The 15641-nt window shown below is 38.4% G+C and overlaps 1 protein-coding gene across 4 annotated transcripts in view; it reads right to left on the bottom strand.

Moving 5' to 3' along the window:
* Positions 1-2625: 2625 nt before the first annotated feature.
* Positions 2626-15641, bottom strand: part of kank1a (KN motif and ankyrin repeat domains 1a) — a 56198-nt gene continuing 43182 nt past the window's right edge. For all 4 annotated transcript variants that reach the window (XM_059550214.1, XM_059550215.1, XM_059550216.1 and 1 more), the window contains 10 exons: positions 11948-14587; positions 10180-10317; positions 8879-8975; positions 8389-8574; positions 7190-7277; positions 6417-6636; positions 5046-5188; positions 4184-4384; positions 3905-4003; positions 2626-3620 (listed from right to left, as the gene is read on the bottom strand). In XM_059550214.1, coding sequence (XP_059406197.1) covers positions 3561-3620; positions 3905-4003; positions 4184-4384; positions 5046-5188; positions 6417-6636; positions 7190-7277; positions 8389-8574; positions 8879-8975; positions 10180-10317; positions 11948-14587 — 3872 coding nt within the window. In that variant the 3' untranslated portion in view covers positions 2626-3560. The remainder of the gene's footprint in view (positions 3621-3904; positions 4004-4183; positions 4385-5045; positions 5189-6416; positions 6637-7189; positions 7278-8388; positions 8575-8878; positions 8976-10179; positions 10318-11947; positions 14588-15641) is intronic.

Raw genomic sequence — 15641 nt, forward strand, 5'->3', positions numbered from 1 at the left:
GGAGGCAGGTGTGAGCGCATCTGCACGCACAGTGAGGCCAAGACTTTTGGAAGATGGCCTGGTGTCAAGATGGGCAGCAAAGAAGCCACTTCTCTCCAAAAAAAAACATCAGGGACAGATTGATCTTCTGCAGAAAGTATAGTGAATGGACTGCTGAGGACTGGGGCAAAGTCATATTCTCCGATGAAGCCCCTTTCCGATTGTTTGGGGCATCTGGAAAAAGGCTTGTCCGGAGAAGAAAAGGTGAGCGCTACCATCAGTCCTGTGTCATGCATCCTGACACCATTCATGTGTGGGGTTGCTTCTCATCCAAGGGAGTGGGCTCGCTCACAATTCTGCCCAAAAACACAGCCATGAATAAAGAATGGCACCAAAACACCCTCCAACAGCAACTTCTTCCAACAATCCAACAACCGTTTGGTGAAGAACAATGCATTTTCCAGCACGATGGAGCACCGTGCCATAAGGCAAAAGTGATAACTAAGTGGCTCGGGGACTAGAATGTTGAAATTTTGGGTCCATGGCCTGGAAACTCCCCAGATCTTAATCCCATTGAGAACTTGTGGTCAATCCTCAAGAGGCGGGTGGACAAACAAAAACCCACTAATTCTGACAAACTCCAAGAAGTGATTATGAAAGAATGGGTTGGTATCAGTTGCAATTTGGCCCAGAAGTTGATTGAGAGCTTGCCCAGTCGAATTGCAGAGGTCCTGAAAAAGAAGGGCCAACACTGCAAATACTGACCCTTTGCATAAATGTCATGTAATTGTCGATAAAAGCCTTTGAAACGTATGAAGTGCTTGTAATTATATTTCAGTACATCACAGAAACAACTGAAACAAAGATCTAAAAGCAGTTTAGCAGCAAACTTTTAAAAAAAAAATATATTTTTAAGTAATTCTCAAAACTTTTGGCCACGACTGTATATTGAGATCTGTATAGACGTGAAAGTGAGGGGAAAAAAAATAATAATTATTTATTACGTCAATGACTGATTTGTTCAAAAAGTGGATTCACATCCTCAGTGTGTTTCTCAAAATTAGTGCTGTTACTGCTGTAGCTTAGTTTTCAACTTTTTTCGTTGGTGAAATAGGGATTAAACAGGCAATATGGTGCCTCAATTGCACTTAATATTAACTTCTTGTTTATTCAGTTTTTATAAAAATCTAAATCACATTTGTTATGCTAATATCTGGAGAACAACTGCACTCTTAGTATGATGTTATATTAGATTAACTATATTAAATATAATAAACCGACCAGTGGCGGCTCGTGGATTTTAAAATAGAGGAGGCAAACTAATTGTATTGGTCTGGGGATCCTTGCCGATTGTTATTATTATTATTTGCTTAACCACTTTAAAATGCCTTTTTGGTGGCTTTTAGTCAGAAACCGTAAAGAAAATATATTCTAAATCGATACTCATTATAAATACTTGGTAAATTATCAGCCCAGCCGCTCCGGGAGACGTTCGACTCAGCATCATCTATATTAAGGAGAAAATAATCACGTCATCCGATGTTTAATGTGAATAAAGTAAGCTTGACTTATGGAATTCCACAACAACAGAAACACGTTGTTTTCTCACACCGGACTATGTCTGTGTGTGTCGGACGGTAGTGATGAGGTAAAAGGGGAGCATGCAGTGGACCAAAGCAATGTGAGGCAAAGCAGGGGGAACTCGAGATGTTTAAAACTTTTTTTGTTGTTGCTCCGTTTGCATTTGTATTGTTTTACTACTTACACAATAATTTTAACTATATATCATTATATTATTTACAATACACATTTCAATTATATTTTAGGGGGGGACAACCCTCACATATACACACATATATATATATATATATATATATATATATATGTGAAGTATAATTTATAGCCTACCTGAAAATGAGATTAAATTAACTGCAGTGAATAAATGCTTTCTGCGGTTTCGCAAACACATCTAATTATCACAATAATAATTCTTAATAATGACGGCCAGTGAAAGACACGTTATGCAGCGCAATGGTGCAGTTGGGTCGCTGTGATTTTGCCAAGTAAGACATGATCCTGGATAAACATCTTTTGATGAACCTGGATCAACATTATTGTCCAAAAATATAGACTTAACCCTATCCCCACACCCCTAAACTTAACCCTACCCATAATTTATTCTTAAAATCAGTGGGGAATGATGGCTGATTAACAAGGGTGTAGAAGGACCTTACTATGATTGAAAGCCTAAAACAGATATTTCCTGAAAAGTTATATCTCTATTCTGTTTGGTTGATTGGAATGCTATTCCGGGATCAATGTTGAGCCAAGAAGATGTTGTATGAATCAAATTAAATTAGATTATTTGATCAAATTAGATTAGATTAAATTAGATAAAATATTCGATATTAAATTAAGATGTCAAAAAGGCATGTATACATTTAATGTATACAATTACGTTTTCAACTCAATATTTCCTATTTGAATAACCATGCCTAACAAGGAAGAGTTCAAGCCAGCATGTCAAAATCATAGACTGTATGGTCAAAATATGTAAGAAATATACATTAGCTGTTGATTCCAGTAGAGGGAGACATTGCACTATTGACCTGTAAGCAAGTGTATTAAGTGAAAAGAGTTTCAATAGCAATGTCATCTTAGTACTTTATTATAAAGTTATTGGCTACTAGTTATTTTGTTTGTGACTACATGAAAAGCCACATATTAGAGCTACGACATACGTTTATTACATGAAGGCCAGTCAAAGCTACTGCATCCACTTATCTCAAAAATACAATATATACAAAGCACAATTATTTCAAATAAAAACTTTTAATAGGTACACATATAACTTCATGTTACAAAATAAATCTGAAATGTCCTAAATACTGTGATTTTTAAATAGATAAAATGGCAAGTATAAAAGACTTATCCAAATCTAGAAATATGTGTTGTGAGTCTGTGGTTCAACCTCTGATACCCACTGAACATCTCTGCTGGGGATTTGATGGAGGCAAAAAGATTTAAACCCCAAAGGCTGAACACATTGGGCAGCATATACATGGTTCAAATAAAGCTTATTGACAGGCAACATTGGCCACATCTTGGAATTATAAATTACTGATTATTAAAAAAAAAAGTTGACTTTAGCTTTAGACCATTCAAAGGAGGGAGAATACAAAGATATATCCATATATTTAAACATTTATATGAGAATAACAATATTCTAAAGGCAACTCCATAGCCACTTTCCAGTTGACGTCTAGCTCTGACATTACGCTGGTGATTTCAGGCAGAAGAATACTTTCGGAATACATTCAGGGTGAGTACATATTTGAGGTCTTTAAGGGACTGACTCTTAGCTAGCAAGTCCATTTGTATTATAATCTAAAAGCCAAGGAGAAAGACATAACTCAGGATAAGTTTGAAGAAAGTGCTCAGTATTAATTGCCTACTATCCTTTAGTTGAGCTTTGGAGTAAGTTTTCAGCTGTAGATTTGGTTTCTAGCTGATGATAATGGTAGGCATGGCAGAACCTGAATAAATAGCAGCTCAGGCAGGGTGGGGTAGAAGCTCTACGATCAAACATGTCCTTTCCTTGTAGGACTGGGTGAAGTTTTCCTCCCAAGTCGAGGCGTACCCTGTGAACAGATGACAGACATAAAAGATATGATTTACAGGAAACGGAGCCAAACATGAGTCAGTTGCAAGATCCACAGCTATTGTAATAGGCCTCCTTCTGACTCTCAATTCTGCTTATTACTAAATAAATTGATTATCCACTGAAACAGTCCAATTTATTAAAAAAATTAAATTAAATTAAACCACAAAAAAAAAAAAAAAAAAAAACACTAATCAATACAACGTACAAATAGATCAAATGAATGCACTGTGTATCAGCTGTATGTGAACTGTGGTCACTCACTGGTGATTGAGCTTTGGAGAAGTTCATATGGGCATACAGCAGCACTGCTATGTCCTTATGACCTGCTTCCAGAGCAATAGACAGGGCATTGCTCTCATCCTAGAGTCAAGAGAGCAAATATACAAATGGCAAACACCTTATTAGCCTTACTTGCTTTCTGATTAACAACAGCAGTATCTACTATGAGAAACAAGTGGATCTAATTACATACATATACTTCATGTTCATTACACGCATTTGGTGGACTATCTAGGTTAAATTGAGACTCTGCTCACTCACATTATCGCTGAGTGTGGCGTCGCAGCCTGGCTGAGCCAGCAGGAGCTTGACTATCTCAACGTGGCCGTGTTCACTAGCGCACATAAGTGCGGTCGAACCCTCATCATCCTGGATGTTGACGTCTGCACCGCAGGCGAGCAGAGCCTTCACCATGTCCATTCTGCCATGACTGACAGCCAGCATCAGCCCTGTCTGACCAGCCTGGACTCACAGTCAATGAGATCAGTTTAGAGACTTCAAAAGTAACAGACTACTGCCTCAAAAGCCAATAATCTAGTTTAATGCTTATTTATAGTAAGTATACTATTTTATATCATTCTTGAATAATCCGTAAGATTTTTTTTATTAATATTTTTTCCAGCAAGAACGTATTCAATTGATCAAAAATGACAGGAAACACATTTATACATTTCTAATAATTTCATTTGAATTTTCTATTTATCAAAAAAAAAAAAAATACAAATAAATCGGCATATTAGAATGATTTCTTAAGGATCATGTGACACTGAAGACTGGAGTAATGATTATGAAAATCCGGCTGTCAACACTAGAATAAATAACATTTTACAATATTAAAATAGATAATTTCTTTTACACTATATTTCACAATATTACTGTTTTTACTGTATTTTTATTTAAACAAATGTGGCCTTGGGAAGCAGACTTCAAGAAACAAATATAAAAAAAAAATCTTACTGACCCCAAATTTTTTATTGTAGTGCAAGTAGAAATTAACTTATATTTATTTTATTTAAAAAAATCTATCTATAGAAAAATAAAAATATGATTAAAAAAAATAAATGAATATGCGCTTAGTTCAGTTTAAAGCAATGCTCAAGTGCAACAGTAGAATAACACAAACCTGACTGGCTTTGGCATTGACATCGCCTTTGCCGAACAGCTCTTCAACCACCCTCATGTCCTTCTGGGCCTCCACAGCAGCAAGTGCTGCTAGCATGATGGGAGTATAGCCCGCCTTATTCTGCTGATTGACATTGCAGACATCTGTGGTGAAACGGAGAGAACAAGAGATTCAGAGAGACCGTTGAGCCCACCCTTGTAGTAAATGCATTTGGAAGGAGGCCGTCTGTTGTTTGAACTTAAGAGAGGGGACATGAAGGCTATTCAGACAGAGTCATGGGTTGTGGAAGGACCAAAGCAAGGATTCACTGACTGGCGATGGGGCAAAGATGGCTAGAGGGTCTGAGAATGGAAGCAGACAATTGAGACAATGGGGGCCACACCAAAAGAGTCAGAAAGAGGAGCACAAAGGCATTGGGATAATGGGCTTTTATTTTAAGGAGTCAAGGCACCTCATCATGTGGTATTCACAGAGTTCTTTGGTGCTTTTTGGAGGGGGAACAGTGGGAAACTGCATGAGTCTCGATGTGGCTTGAGGATTAGCTATTAGCTCATGTACATTGCCATTCAAAAGTTGTGGTAAATGTTTTTGAAAGTTTCTTATTGCAATTTAAATCAAGTTTATGCTAATTGTTTTCTATTTTAATTAGGGCTGTCAGTTGACCGTGTTAACTTAATTGATTAGTTATGAAAAAATAACAATTGAAATAGTTAACGCATTGGCCCCACCCCCAGATCTGTGCATCATTTTACATTTCATACCGTTGACTGCTGACAAATATTATGCAGGGGAACAATGCCATAAATGCCGTAAAATTCAAGATATCAGGGCAAAAATACTCCTCAAAATATTTATTTCTAGTTACTATTTGTAATGTTTACTTAATACTTTCTCATTTAAATAGCTTTAAATAAACTTTAGGGGGTATTTTCACAGCCAAATGTAATTTGTGATTAATTCGATTAATTAATCGACATCATGTAATTAATTGGATATAAAATTTTAAATCAACTGACAGCCCTAATTTTAATATTCAAATGTATTTTGTACCTGTGAGGCCAAAGCTGAATTTTCACCAGCCGTTACTCTTCGCCTTAGTCTTCAGTGTCACACAATCCTTCAGAAATTATTCTAATATGCTGATTTGGTGCTCAATAAATATTTCTTATTATTATCAATATTGAAAATAGTTGATACACTTCATATTTAGGTGGAAAGGTGGTTTCTGGGTGGCTGCTTACTGGTTCAACTCAGTCCCCAGCAACACCAACATGCTGCATTCACACTTGTCAGTCACCACTGTGCTAAAAAGCAGGTTGTAAATGACTTAAAAAAAACTGGGTAAATGTTGAATGTGAGTCAAATACTAACCAGCATCCAGCAGCTTTTTCACAATGTGGAAGTTGGAATGGGATACACTGTAATGGAGGGCAGTGTTGCCGTTGCCATCAGCCATGTTTACGATGTGTTGCAGCAGGGCAGGGGAGTTGCCTCTGAAAGCATTCAGGTAGTCCTCCACCATTTCCGGCACGGCCGTCTTCTGACTGGACACTCGGAACCACTCGTGCTGAACGGTGTTCACACATGGCCTCTGGAATGACACAAAATGATCAATATGAGCAAAATCAGTATTTATTATAGAAGATTCATGGATTGTGCTCTTGGTGTAGAGCATAATCCCTCATAATCAAAGTAAAAAAAGTTATATTATGGGATATAGGATACATTATGATCCTAATTAGTCTAAATTACATTCATTTATCAGATTCAGGTTTGTGAAATTCAGGACAAATACAGCTTTGACTTGAACCAAGACTTAACAGTCGCCCAGTCAGCACACAGTTGGGCACATCACAGACCCTCTGTTCAGGGGTCAGCAGAAATAAGAGTTGATCCAACATTCTTTTACACCACGTTAACCACAAAGAAGCCAATATCCTTCTTGTTTCAGGTGCATTGAAGCAGAGCTTGAAGAAACATCTAAAACTCTGAATTGCCTAAGTCGCTTGTTTGACAAGATTGCTGACTAAGGAAAACCATCATAGGCATTAAGAAAATAGAGGATTTCACCAAATAATTTTACTAATCTGGAATCACTGATATTATTTTTGTGCACTGTGCGTTTAGACACGGCTACAACTTACCAGATCTTTACTAGATAAAGCCTTGGGGTCGTTGAGGTGGGATTTCAGCATGTTGCATGCAGAAATCATCTTCTCATTCAACTCATACCTAAGGGAAAAAAAACACTATTAAATGCGTGACACTTTTGAGTGCTAACCAGTATCGGACAAAGAGCCCTTTATATTAAATTCTTCTGGATCAAACGTGGAAACAAGACTTGGAAGTGGTCAGGGGATTCTGGACTGACCATATTTGAGAAAGATGTAAATGCTTATGTATTTTCATTATCTGCATTCAAGTAGGTAATCTGTAATGTAGAGGATGTGATAAAAATATTTAACTCAGTTAAGTAATGTTCAGTTCAGGAGTCAGTTTTACGTAATGTTCTATTTTTACTGATTAGAAAAAAAAAAATCAGCTTGGTATTTGTTTTAAGAACATCTGTGGCTAGAGCTCTTTTTGTGTTGTATGTTGCATTGTGGCTTCTTGACTTTCACAATGTGAAAAAGACAACAGACACACTAGTCTTGTGATCTGGTTATGCAATTCAATGAACAATATCTACTGGACTACACTAGGAGTCTCTTATTTCTCTCCCCAAATCCCTACATCTCTCTCGTAGTTTTTTATTTATTTATATTTTTCTCCCTTTTCCTTCTAATTTCTATAATCTGTTAGCACCTTTTATTGTTGGAAGGCTTGTAAAGTAGGGAAACGTAATAGACCAGATACTTTCTTTTTTTATCTTTTGAAATAAATACATTAGAACTTTTAAATTAGTAAACGGTTGAAAATGCAATGAATGACGTTTTCTTTTTTGCGTGTCCAGTGTAATCATTCAGCTATATAACACTGGACACACACTGGAATGCAAAGTATAGTTAAAGAAGCATTCTTTTAGCATTCTAGCTAAAGAAATATCCTGATGCTATCCAGATATGAAATAATATTATTTCCAGGTGGAAAGAGGACTTCTTTGAGATTATAAAGAATAGTACTTTAGTACGCTTTCTCATAACTCATGTCAGGGTTGGTATGCGGGATGCTTTAATGATATGATAATACAGATCTGATGTTTCATTTGTGTCTCCAAATGGTTTATTTTCCTTTTTTTATAAATATATTTGCAGACATAACATCCAAAATACCTTAAATTCTCCTTCTGACGCAAGAGACTCTTGAATGGTGCAACACTGAAGAGTTAAATGGCAATACTTGCCTCTGCCTTTTGTCCTGGCCTAAATCCTCAGTGTCTCGATCTTCATCCACTGCTTCATTATTCCTGAATTCTTCTTTCCTCCTCTCCCTCACATTCACCACCTTGTCTTTGTCCTCCTCTTCATCCTCTGATCCAGAAGAGCTGCTCTCTTCTGAGCTGGAATCATCACTCGATGTTGTCTCATAGCTAGACATAGAAAAAGTTACACACGCTGCATGTTACTAATAATATATACATATGTATAGTAATATTGTTGCAGCTAAGCTAAACTACTAACTAGCTATTAACTAATATAATAAAATAACTAACTCAAATATTCAAAAAACAATATTTCATGCTATTTGGTCATATGCTATAAGATAAATATGCTATTTGCAATGGGAAACCTCAGGTTTTAATGACTGGCTGGCTATATCCCTTAAAAACCAACATCAGCTGGAAAATAATTTGTTGAAAACACTTCTTTCATGATAAAGGCGTTTTCTCCTACCCTCCATTTACACCAACAAACTGCAGATTCTTTTTTGTGCCATTAGGCCCCTGATGACCGTCTTTCTTCATGATGGACTTCAGGGTGCTATGACTGCCTAGTAGAAAAGAGAAATGCAGGTAATTAATTGTTTTTATATTGTTAAAGTGGAGCCAAAATGTTTACATTTTAAATCAATTATTATTCCAGGTATAAGTAGTGGTAAGATACATTCAAGCCTACCTACATATTGTTAGTGCATAAATAAATATAAACCATTTTAATATACAGTAGATCTGCCAGCAGTATTTTGTCTCCACCAAAAATTCTGACAAAAATCGACACACCCTATCAAAATGGAAAGAAATTACAATGCTGAAATCGTGATTTATTACGATATACAGTGTTATTGCGGTTATGGGAAATGAACAAGCTGAATCTATGTTAGGCAGCAACAGCTAATCAAGACCATAAGATAGAGCTGGCTACGTTTCCAAATCTGATAGACATGTACAATGTCCAACCCTTGTTGTCCTTTTCAGCAGAAGAAAGAATAATCAAGCACAGCTAGTTAAAAAAAAAAAATTCAAACATGAGTTTGAAAAAATGATGTGAAGCAAAAGAGAAACAACCCCAGCCTAAAGCTTTGGCAAACATGTTAAGTACAGGCTTCGCACTGCCAAATACCGAAGAGGATTGCCGCCCCTCTCCACAGAGACTGAAAAAAGAACAGTTCTGAGAACTGCCAGAACATGCCCTACAGATGGACACACTCGCTCGTACAGTCTGTATCTCTAACACTGTATGCGGTGAAGGCACTCATTATGTTACCCTTTTTTTGACAGGTGAGAGCAGATTTATGCTGGGAAGTGTGTCTTAAAGCTGTTAATCTGTTACATGCTCTCCTGGGACAGTCACACAAGGGTCTTTTCATCGAAAAAGCCATCCATCAAGGGAAGTTCAACATGAATAAGCGGCTTCTTTTATGATGGTTAAATCACAGTCTTACAGCACATCAAATCAACACACTGACAGTGTGCTTGCTGATTCTTTCTCAGTGAATCTACATATTCTTCATAACAGATGGTCTTTCATTACAATGAGCCAAGAGTAGTAATGTAAGAATGTCTGCTATGGAGAATACCTGAGCACATCTTCTGCTTTATCTAAAGCTAAATCATAAAGCTAAATCAGTTGACAGCACATATGGAAACACAGCAGCAAGAACTTCATATTAACACACAGACTGTCAACCACAACTGACAGGAAATGCAAAAATGTACAAATATCTCTTGCTTGTTTAGTGACAGAATTGGGCATACCATGCAATGCTGTGGACATTTGCTGGTCCATGCGGCTTTTCTGTGTTTCTGTACCATGTGCATCGTCATTACACACTTTTTCTATCCTTGTGACTTCTGTCCTCGAACTACTCAAGTGAGAACTAATCATCTGTGTTTCTGGATAAACAGAATGACATAAGAAAAAAGACATTCATGAGGTACAACAATGCATTTAAAAAAAATCTAACATTTGTTAATAGCTCAGGACAATCAACTCTTAAAATGAAAATAAAATACATATTTTTTATCATAATGGCATTTTGCTGACAAAAAGGAAGAACAAATAAAAGTGTGATTTCAGAGCTCCTTTTATCTAATTGCATTTTATAATTTTGGTTGTGATAAGGAACAAAAATATCAGGAAACTGTTTTGCTGTATGTATCTTGAAAATCTGAAATTCATCCTTTGCAGAGGAAACTCATTTTTAACATGAATGGCAAAAATAAAAAAACCTTTCAGCTCACAACTTGGCAATAAAGCTAAAAGCCTTGAAATTACACAGCAGCGGACAAAAATAACACCAAATGTTGGTATATGTCAATAGCTACTTATATTTAGACTTGTAGGATGCCACTGATAAAAGTTTTGCAGATTAACCAATAAGGTGTGGTTTTTCTAGGTGAAGTTGCAAACAAGGTATGATACTGTACATAATAATTCACTCTCAAATTATACCTCCAAGACATTATAATATAGCTGCTGCCAAAACAAAGTTGCTTGAAAAAAGGACAACTTTGGACGACACACAATCAGAATACTTTGCAGATTCTCTCACAGGCTAAGATAATATGTCTATTGATTATGGTATGAATCTCAATTCTAGCCTCTAGATATTCTTTACATCAGATGGTCTTTCATTGTCATGAACCAAAAAATTTAATAAAAATATTTCTGCAAAGGAATGTCCAATATGGAGAATACCTGTGCACATCTCCTGCTTTATCTAGAGCCAAATCAGTTGACAAAAGACATGGAAACACTAACATCTTGGCAGCAATTTTGACTGACCATTGGCCATAATCCTCTGATGTGCATGTCTAAAATATTCTCTCTCTCGATTCCCTGCAGAGTAGACGCTACTGTTATTTATAACCTCAGAGCATTTCATAAAATCTCAGGCTAAAAGCCTGTTGATGATAGAGGAATATGATACCACTGAACTAAGAACTTCTAGATTCTTGTGACTTTTAAGCCTTCCTGGAAATAATAACATGAAGAACTTGTGCACATACAGTACTTAAAGACACTTTGGATATGCTCCCTGAATCTGGTCTTATAGAGAGAAAGTCTTTACACAAAGCTTTTCTCCATTACATAAAACTGAGGACTTATGAATCAGCATCAGCAAAGACAACAACAACTAGCCATTTAGCACAAGCTGCTGCTTTCCAAAAGATATGAGATCATTGTTGGATTATATATATATTATATATATTATATCCAAAGCCCCTATGTATTTTTCAGGGTCAGAGAAAACTTTGCCCTGTCAGATCATGTCAGGCATCATTACAGACACAAACACACTGTATACCCTTTTGTCTCATCCCTCTTCCTCACCATACTCAGCAGAAAAAGGGGTTCTGCATGTAAATATAGCAACTTGGAATACTGCAGTGCTTTATACTGAACATGCAGAGATATTTTTTCTTCATCTGCACGTATGTTCTTTGGTTCATATAGTGACGTGACATACAGCATATGCATACAGCATATATAGCATATAGGATCCAATAAACGACAACTTACCTTTCATGGTGTGGTCCGAATTCTCCTTCGGTCTCAAAAGGTCCATATTGGAGAGTTCCTCAACACTTCCATACTTCATTACGGAATTGATAGATGATAGAGTAGTAACCAGCTCACTATTGATGGAGCTAAACTGGGATTGTTGAGGTGGGTCGAATGCATCTGCCAGCTCACTGTAGTTTTGAGCAAGCAACATCTGCTGTTCCTGCAAGAGCTTCTGCACTCTCTCTATGTAGTGATCGAGTCCAACACCTGCCCCAGCCTGCGAGTGGATAGGTCCTGCTGATGACATTGATCCCAAAGGAACACTCTCAAGTTGGATCGAGGTAGGAGACTGAGAAGGGCCACATGCAATGTTCCTTGTCTTGTGACCGACTAAAAAGTTTTCATTTATGTTCATGAGGCCAACCCCAGTCTCTTTGGTTTTGTAAGATGGCGACTTGTCATGCATACCTTCTTCAGAAGCTGTTGTACCTACTGAAATGGAGCGTGTTTTTAATGTGGCCAGCACATCTTTTACAAGACCATCACCAATAGCAATTGTACGAGTCTCCACTGGTACAGTGCTAACTTGTTTGTCTTTTGAGTATGGTTGTGTAGTAGTGCTGGAATCCGTAAGAACTACCTTGTCTGTATTGGTTAACTTGCCTATTGTCTCAATTTCTGTATTTGTGTACTGTGAGGCACACATGGGTAAGACCATGACTCCAAAGTCAGTTTTGTGAACTTCATCTGTTGCTGTGCTCTGGGTTGCCATCTCCATGATAGGCCTGACCATTACATCGACTGAACAATCTCCACATCCAATAGACCTGAACTCCTTGACTTGTTCAGCCTCGGTTTTGCATAGTCCTAAACCTTCTGCCGTTAATTCAGTGTTGATCCCCATTTCACACACACTTAATTCCACTCCCACACTCTTGTTGCACATCACAACCTGCTTGCCAACACATTGTTCCTTAACTTCAGCACGTTCTCGTACAACCCACCGCTCCATTGGCAACTCTGGACCTACTGAAACATGAGTTGCCTCTGGTTTGCAAATAATGCCTACTGAATTCATTTGTTGGACATTATTTGTGCTTGCATTGCTAAACTCAACATGGTTGCCCACACCTTGGCTCTGTGTGGCGACCCTGGCCTCCACTGAAGTGCTATACATCTCTGGCCTTGCCATCATTCCCTTGTCTGCCTTTTTTCTTGATCCAGCCTCTTGAAGCTGAAGCTTTAACTTTCCCATTTCCATTTGGTGGGTGGTCTCCTTAAGTTGAACCTCCAGTCTGTAGATCTTCTCTTTCAGGGCTTCGATGGTCTGGTGCTGCATCTCGATTTCAGCTTCTACTTCACTGCTCATACCTAGCATGGCTTCAGTCACACCAACTCCTGTGCTCCTCAACTCCTGCTCTGTTCCCACAGCCACATCTCTGTTTTGGCCAGGTGACCTCTGATATACAACCACATTGTTCATGTTCTCATCAGCTCCGACACCAATGGACTTGCTCTCACGCCTCCACCGCTGGACGTTTTGGTTTGTTTTTTCCTCATTTTGGTGTAAGCTGTGCTTCCTTTCCTCGCCATTATCCTGCAGGTTTCTCTCCAAAGCCTCCACTTCAGCTGTCAGTTGCCTGAACTCTTGTAGCCTTTGAGTGCTCTGCTCAGTGTTCTCCATCTCCTCAATGTGGAGTTCAGAGCCTGTCCTGAGCTGGGTCAGGGGCTCATACTGATCAGCACTGCCAACACTATAGGAGCGTTTCCTGAAACCTCCACCTTGACTCTGCCCCGCTACCTTGTTCTTCATCTGCGATACTAGTTGCCTTTTCTCTTCTTGCAACACTGAGATCTTGACCTGAAGGATTGGGATGGTCTTTACCTGTTCCTCCAGTTCTTTTAGTCTCTTTAGAGCCACTACCATCTGTTCTCGAATGTGCTGGAGGTGCAGTGGGCTAACATTGGTCACTGGTGTGGTCATGCCTGAGCTGAGGGGACTGTGGCGGATAGAACTGCCCATAGAGGATGTGAAGTAGGGGTTGTACTCACCATTGCCTAGATGTCCATTATGTTGAAAAGGATGTGAGCTGGGTGAAATCTGGCTTGGCCCATAGGAGCCACTGTAAGAGGAGAGGGAACTGGAAGAGCCCATTCCTCCAAAACTGGCCAATCGCCGACGAGACGGCTCATTGACTGGTGGCTGCATCAGGAGCCGCTCCTGTTCCAGTCGCCTTCGGGTCTCCATCAGGGTTTTCTCCACCTGGGGGTTATGGCGAAGAAGGTGGGGAGAAGGAGGAGGCAGCAGCTGCTTGGTTTCGGGGACGTTCACAAAGGCTTGGGGAGCTTCATGGACTCGAGCAGTATGGCCAGGGGGGGCTACCTGGTTCTGAGGTGTAAAGTAGACTGGCAACTGTTTGCTCTCATCACTGTTAGAAGAGGATAAGGAGTCTGTTGAAGTCCACTCAGTGTGGCCACTGCAACCACTCTGAGGAGGGGGTACAGACCTAACCACTTTTGGCTTCCTTTGGATGTTTAGCTTCTTGATGGTGTTGCCCCTCTCGATGTCATCCACATACTTAAGGAAGTCCAGGTCTAGCTGATAACCATACGGGGTTTCCAAACTGTAAGGGTCCTTCTCATCATCATCTTTCTCTAAAAAAAGAAAAAAAAAAAGAAAATACAAATATTGAAATTAGTTGAATAAGTTATCACTGAACAGTTTTCTGTTTAATGAATTATTTCCTTAAATTATGCAAAATGATGTCAGAAAAGAAAATGTGTAATCTGCGCTTAATATTTATTACACTTTTTTTTGTCAACTTTGTTCCTCAAATATGATGATTTCCTTGCAGTATACAAATATTATACACCAATACACGGCACTGAACCAAAAGCACTACAACAACAAATTCATTCATCAAGGCAATCCCCAAAAGGACTAAAACAGCCAGCTAGACATATACAGTATGCAACGCTCTTGTCAAAAGGTGTCACTCTTATGGTTGCAAGCCTAAAGGTGTGATAACGGTTATACCTAGTAATCATAACAGTGTGAGTGTCATTCCAACACCACTTCACACTTACACAATACATTGCTAAGACTTTTCTACTAAGAGTTAAACCATTAGCTAACAAATTTCCTAGCTATCTATTTCCAACACCAGATTGTAAAGATGTTTTCTACTCAATTTCATGGCAAAACAAACTCCATGTGTTTGCTAAGCATTTGCATGGGGAGGGTAACTGGGGGTGGGGTTAAGGGAAAACAAGGAGAGCAAATATTTCTTTCCAGCCAAAGATCTATTCGGTTCAGTGCAACTGGCAATATCTTAAACATTTCACCCACTCACTACCTAGCAGACAAGAAATGTATTGACAGAGGCAAAAACGTTAATGGTTTCTTTTCAGCTAGAAGCCAAGGAATATCCATCAACGGAGCTTATATCACAGTCCAAATTCCACATCAGACAGAGAATTCCTCCCGTCAGTTAGACAGATTAACTCTCTGGAAGCCAACACACTTTTAGTTGATTTAGAGAGCAGACACAGTGAGTTACAAACAAATAACCATTGAATGCATTTCTTGGTACATTAATTAAATGTGTAAAATGCAAAAAAGTTTACTTGGACATGTAACATTGCCTCTAGTGTCCCTTATATAGACTTAACTGAAATTGGTTTTGAGAAGGTTAAGGCATCCTTATCC

Source organism: Carassius carassius, chromosome 5 (genome assembly GCF_963082965.1).
Source record: "Carassius carassius chromosome 5, fCarCar2.1, whole genome shotgun sequence".
NCBI lineage: Eukaryota > Metazoa > Chordata > Actinopteri > Cypriniformes > Cyprinidae > Carassius > Carassius carassius.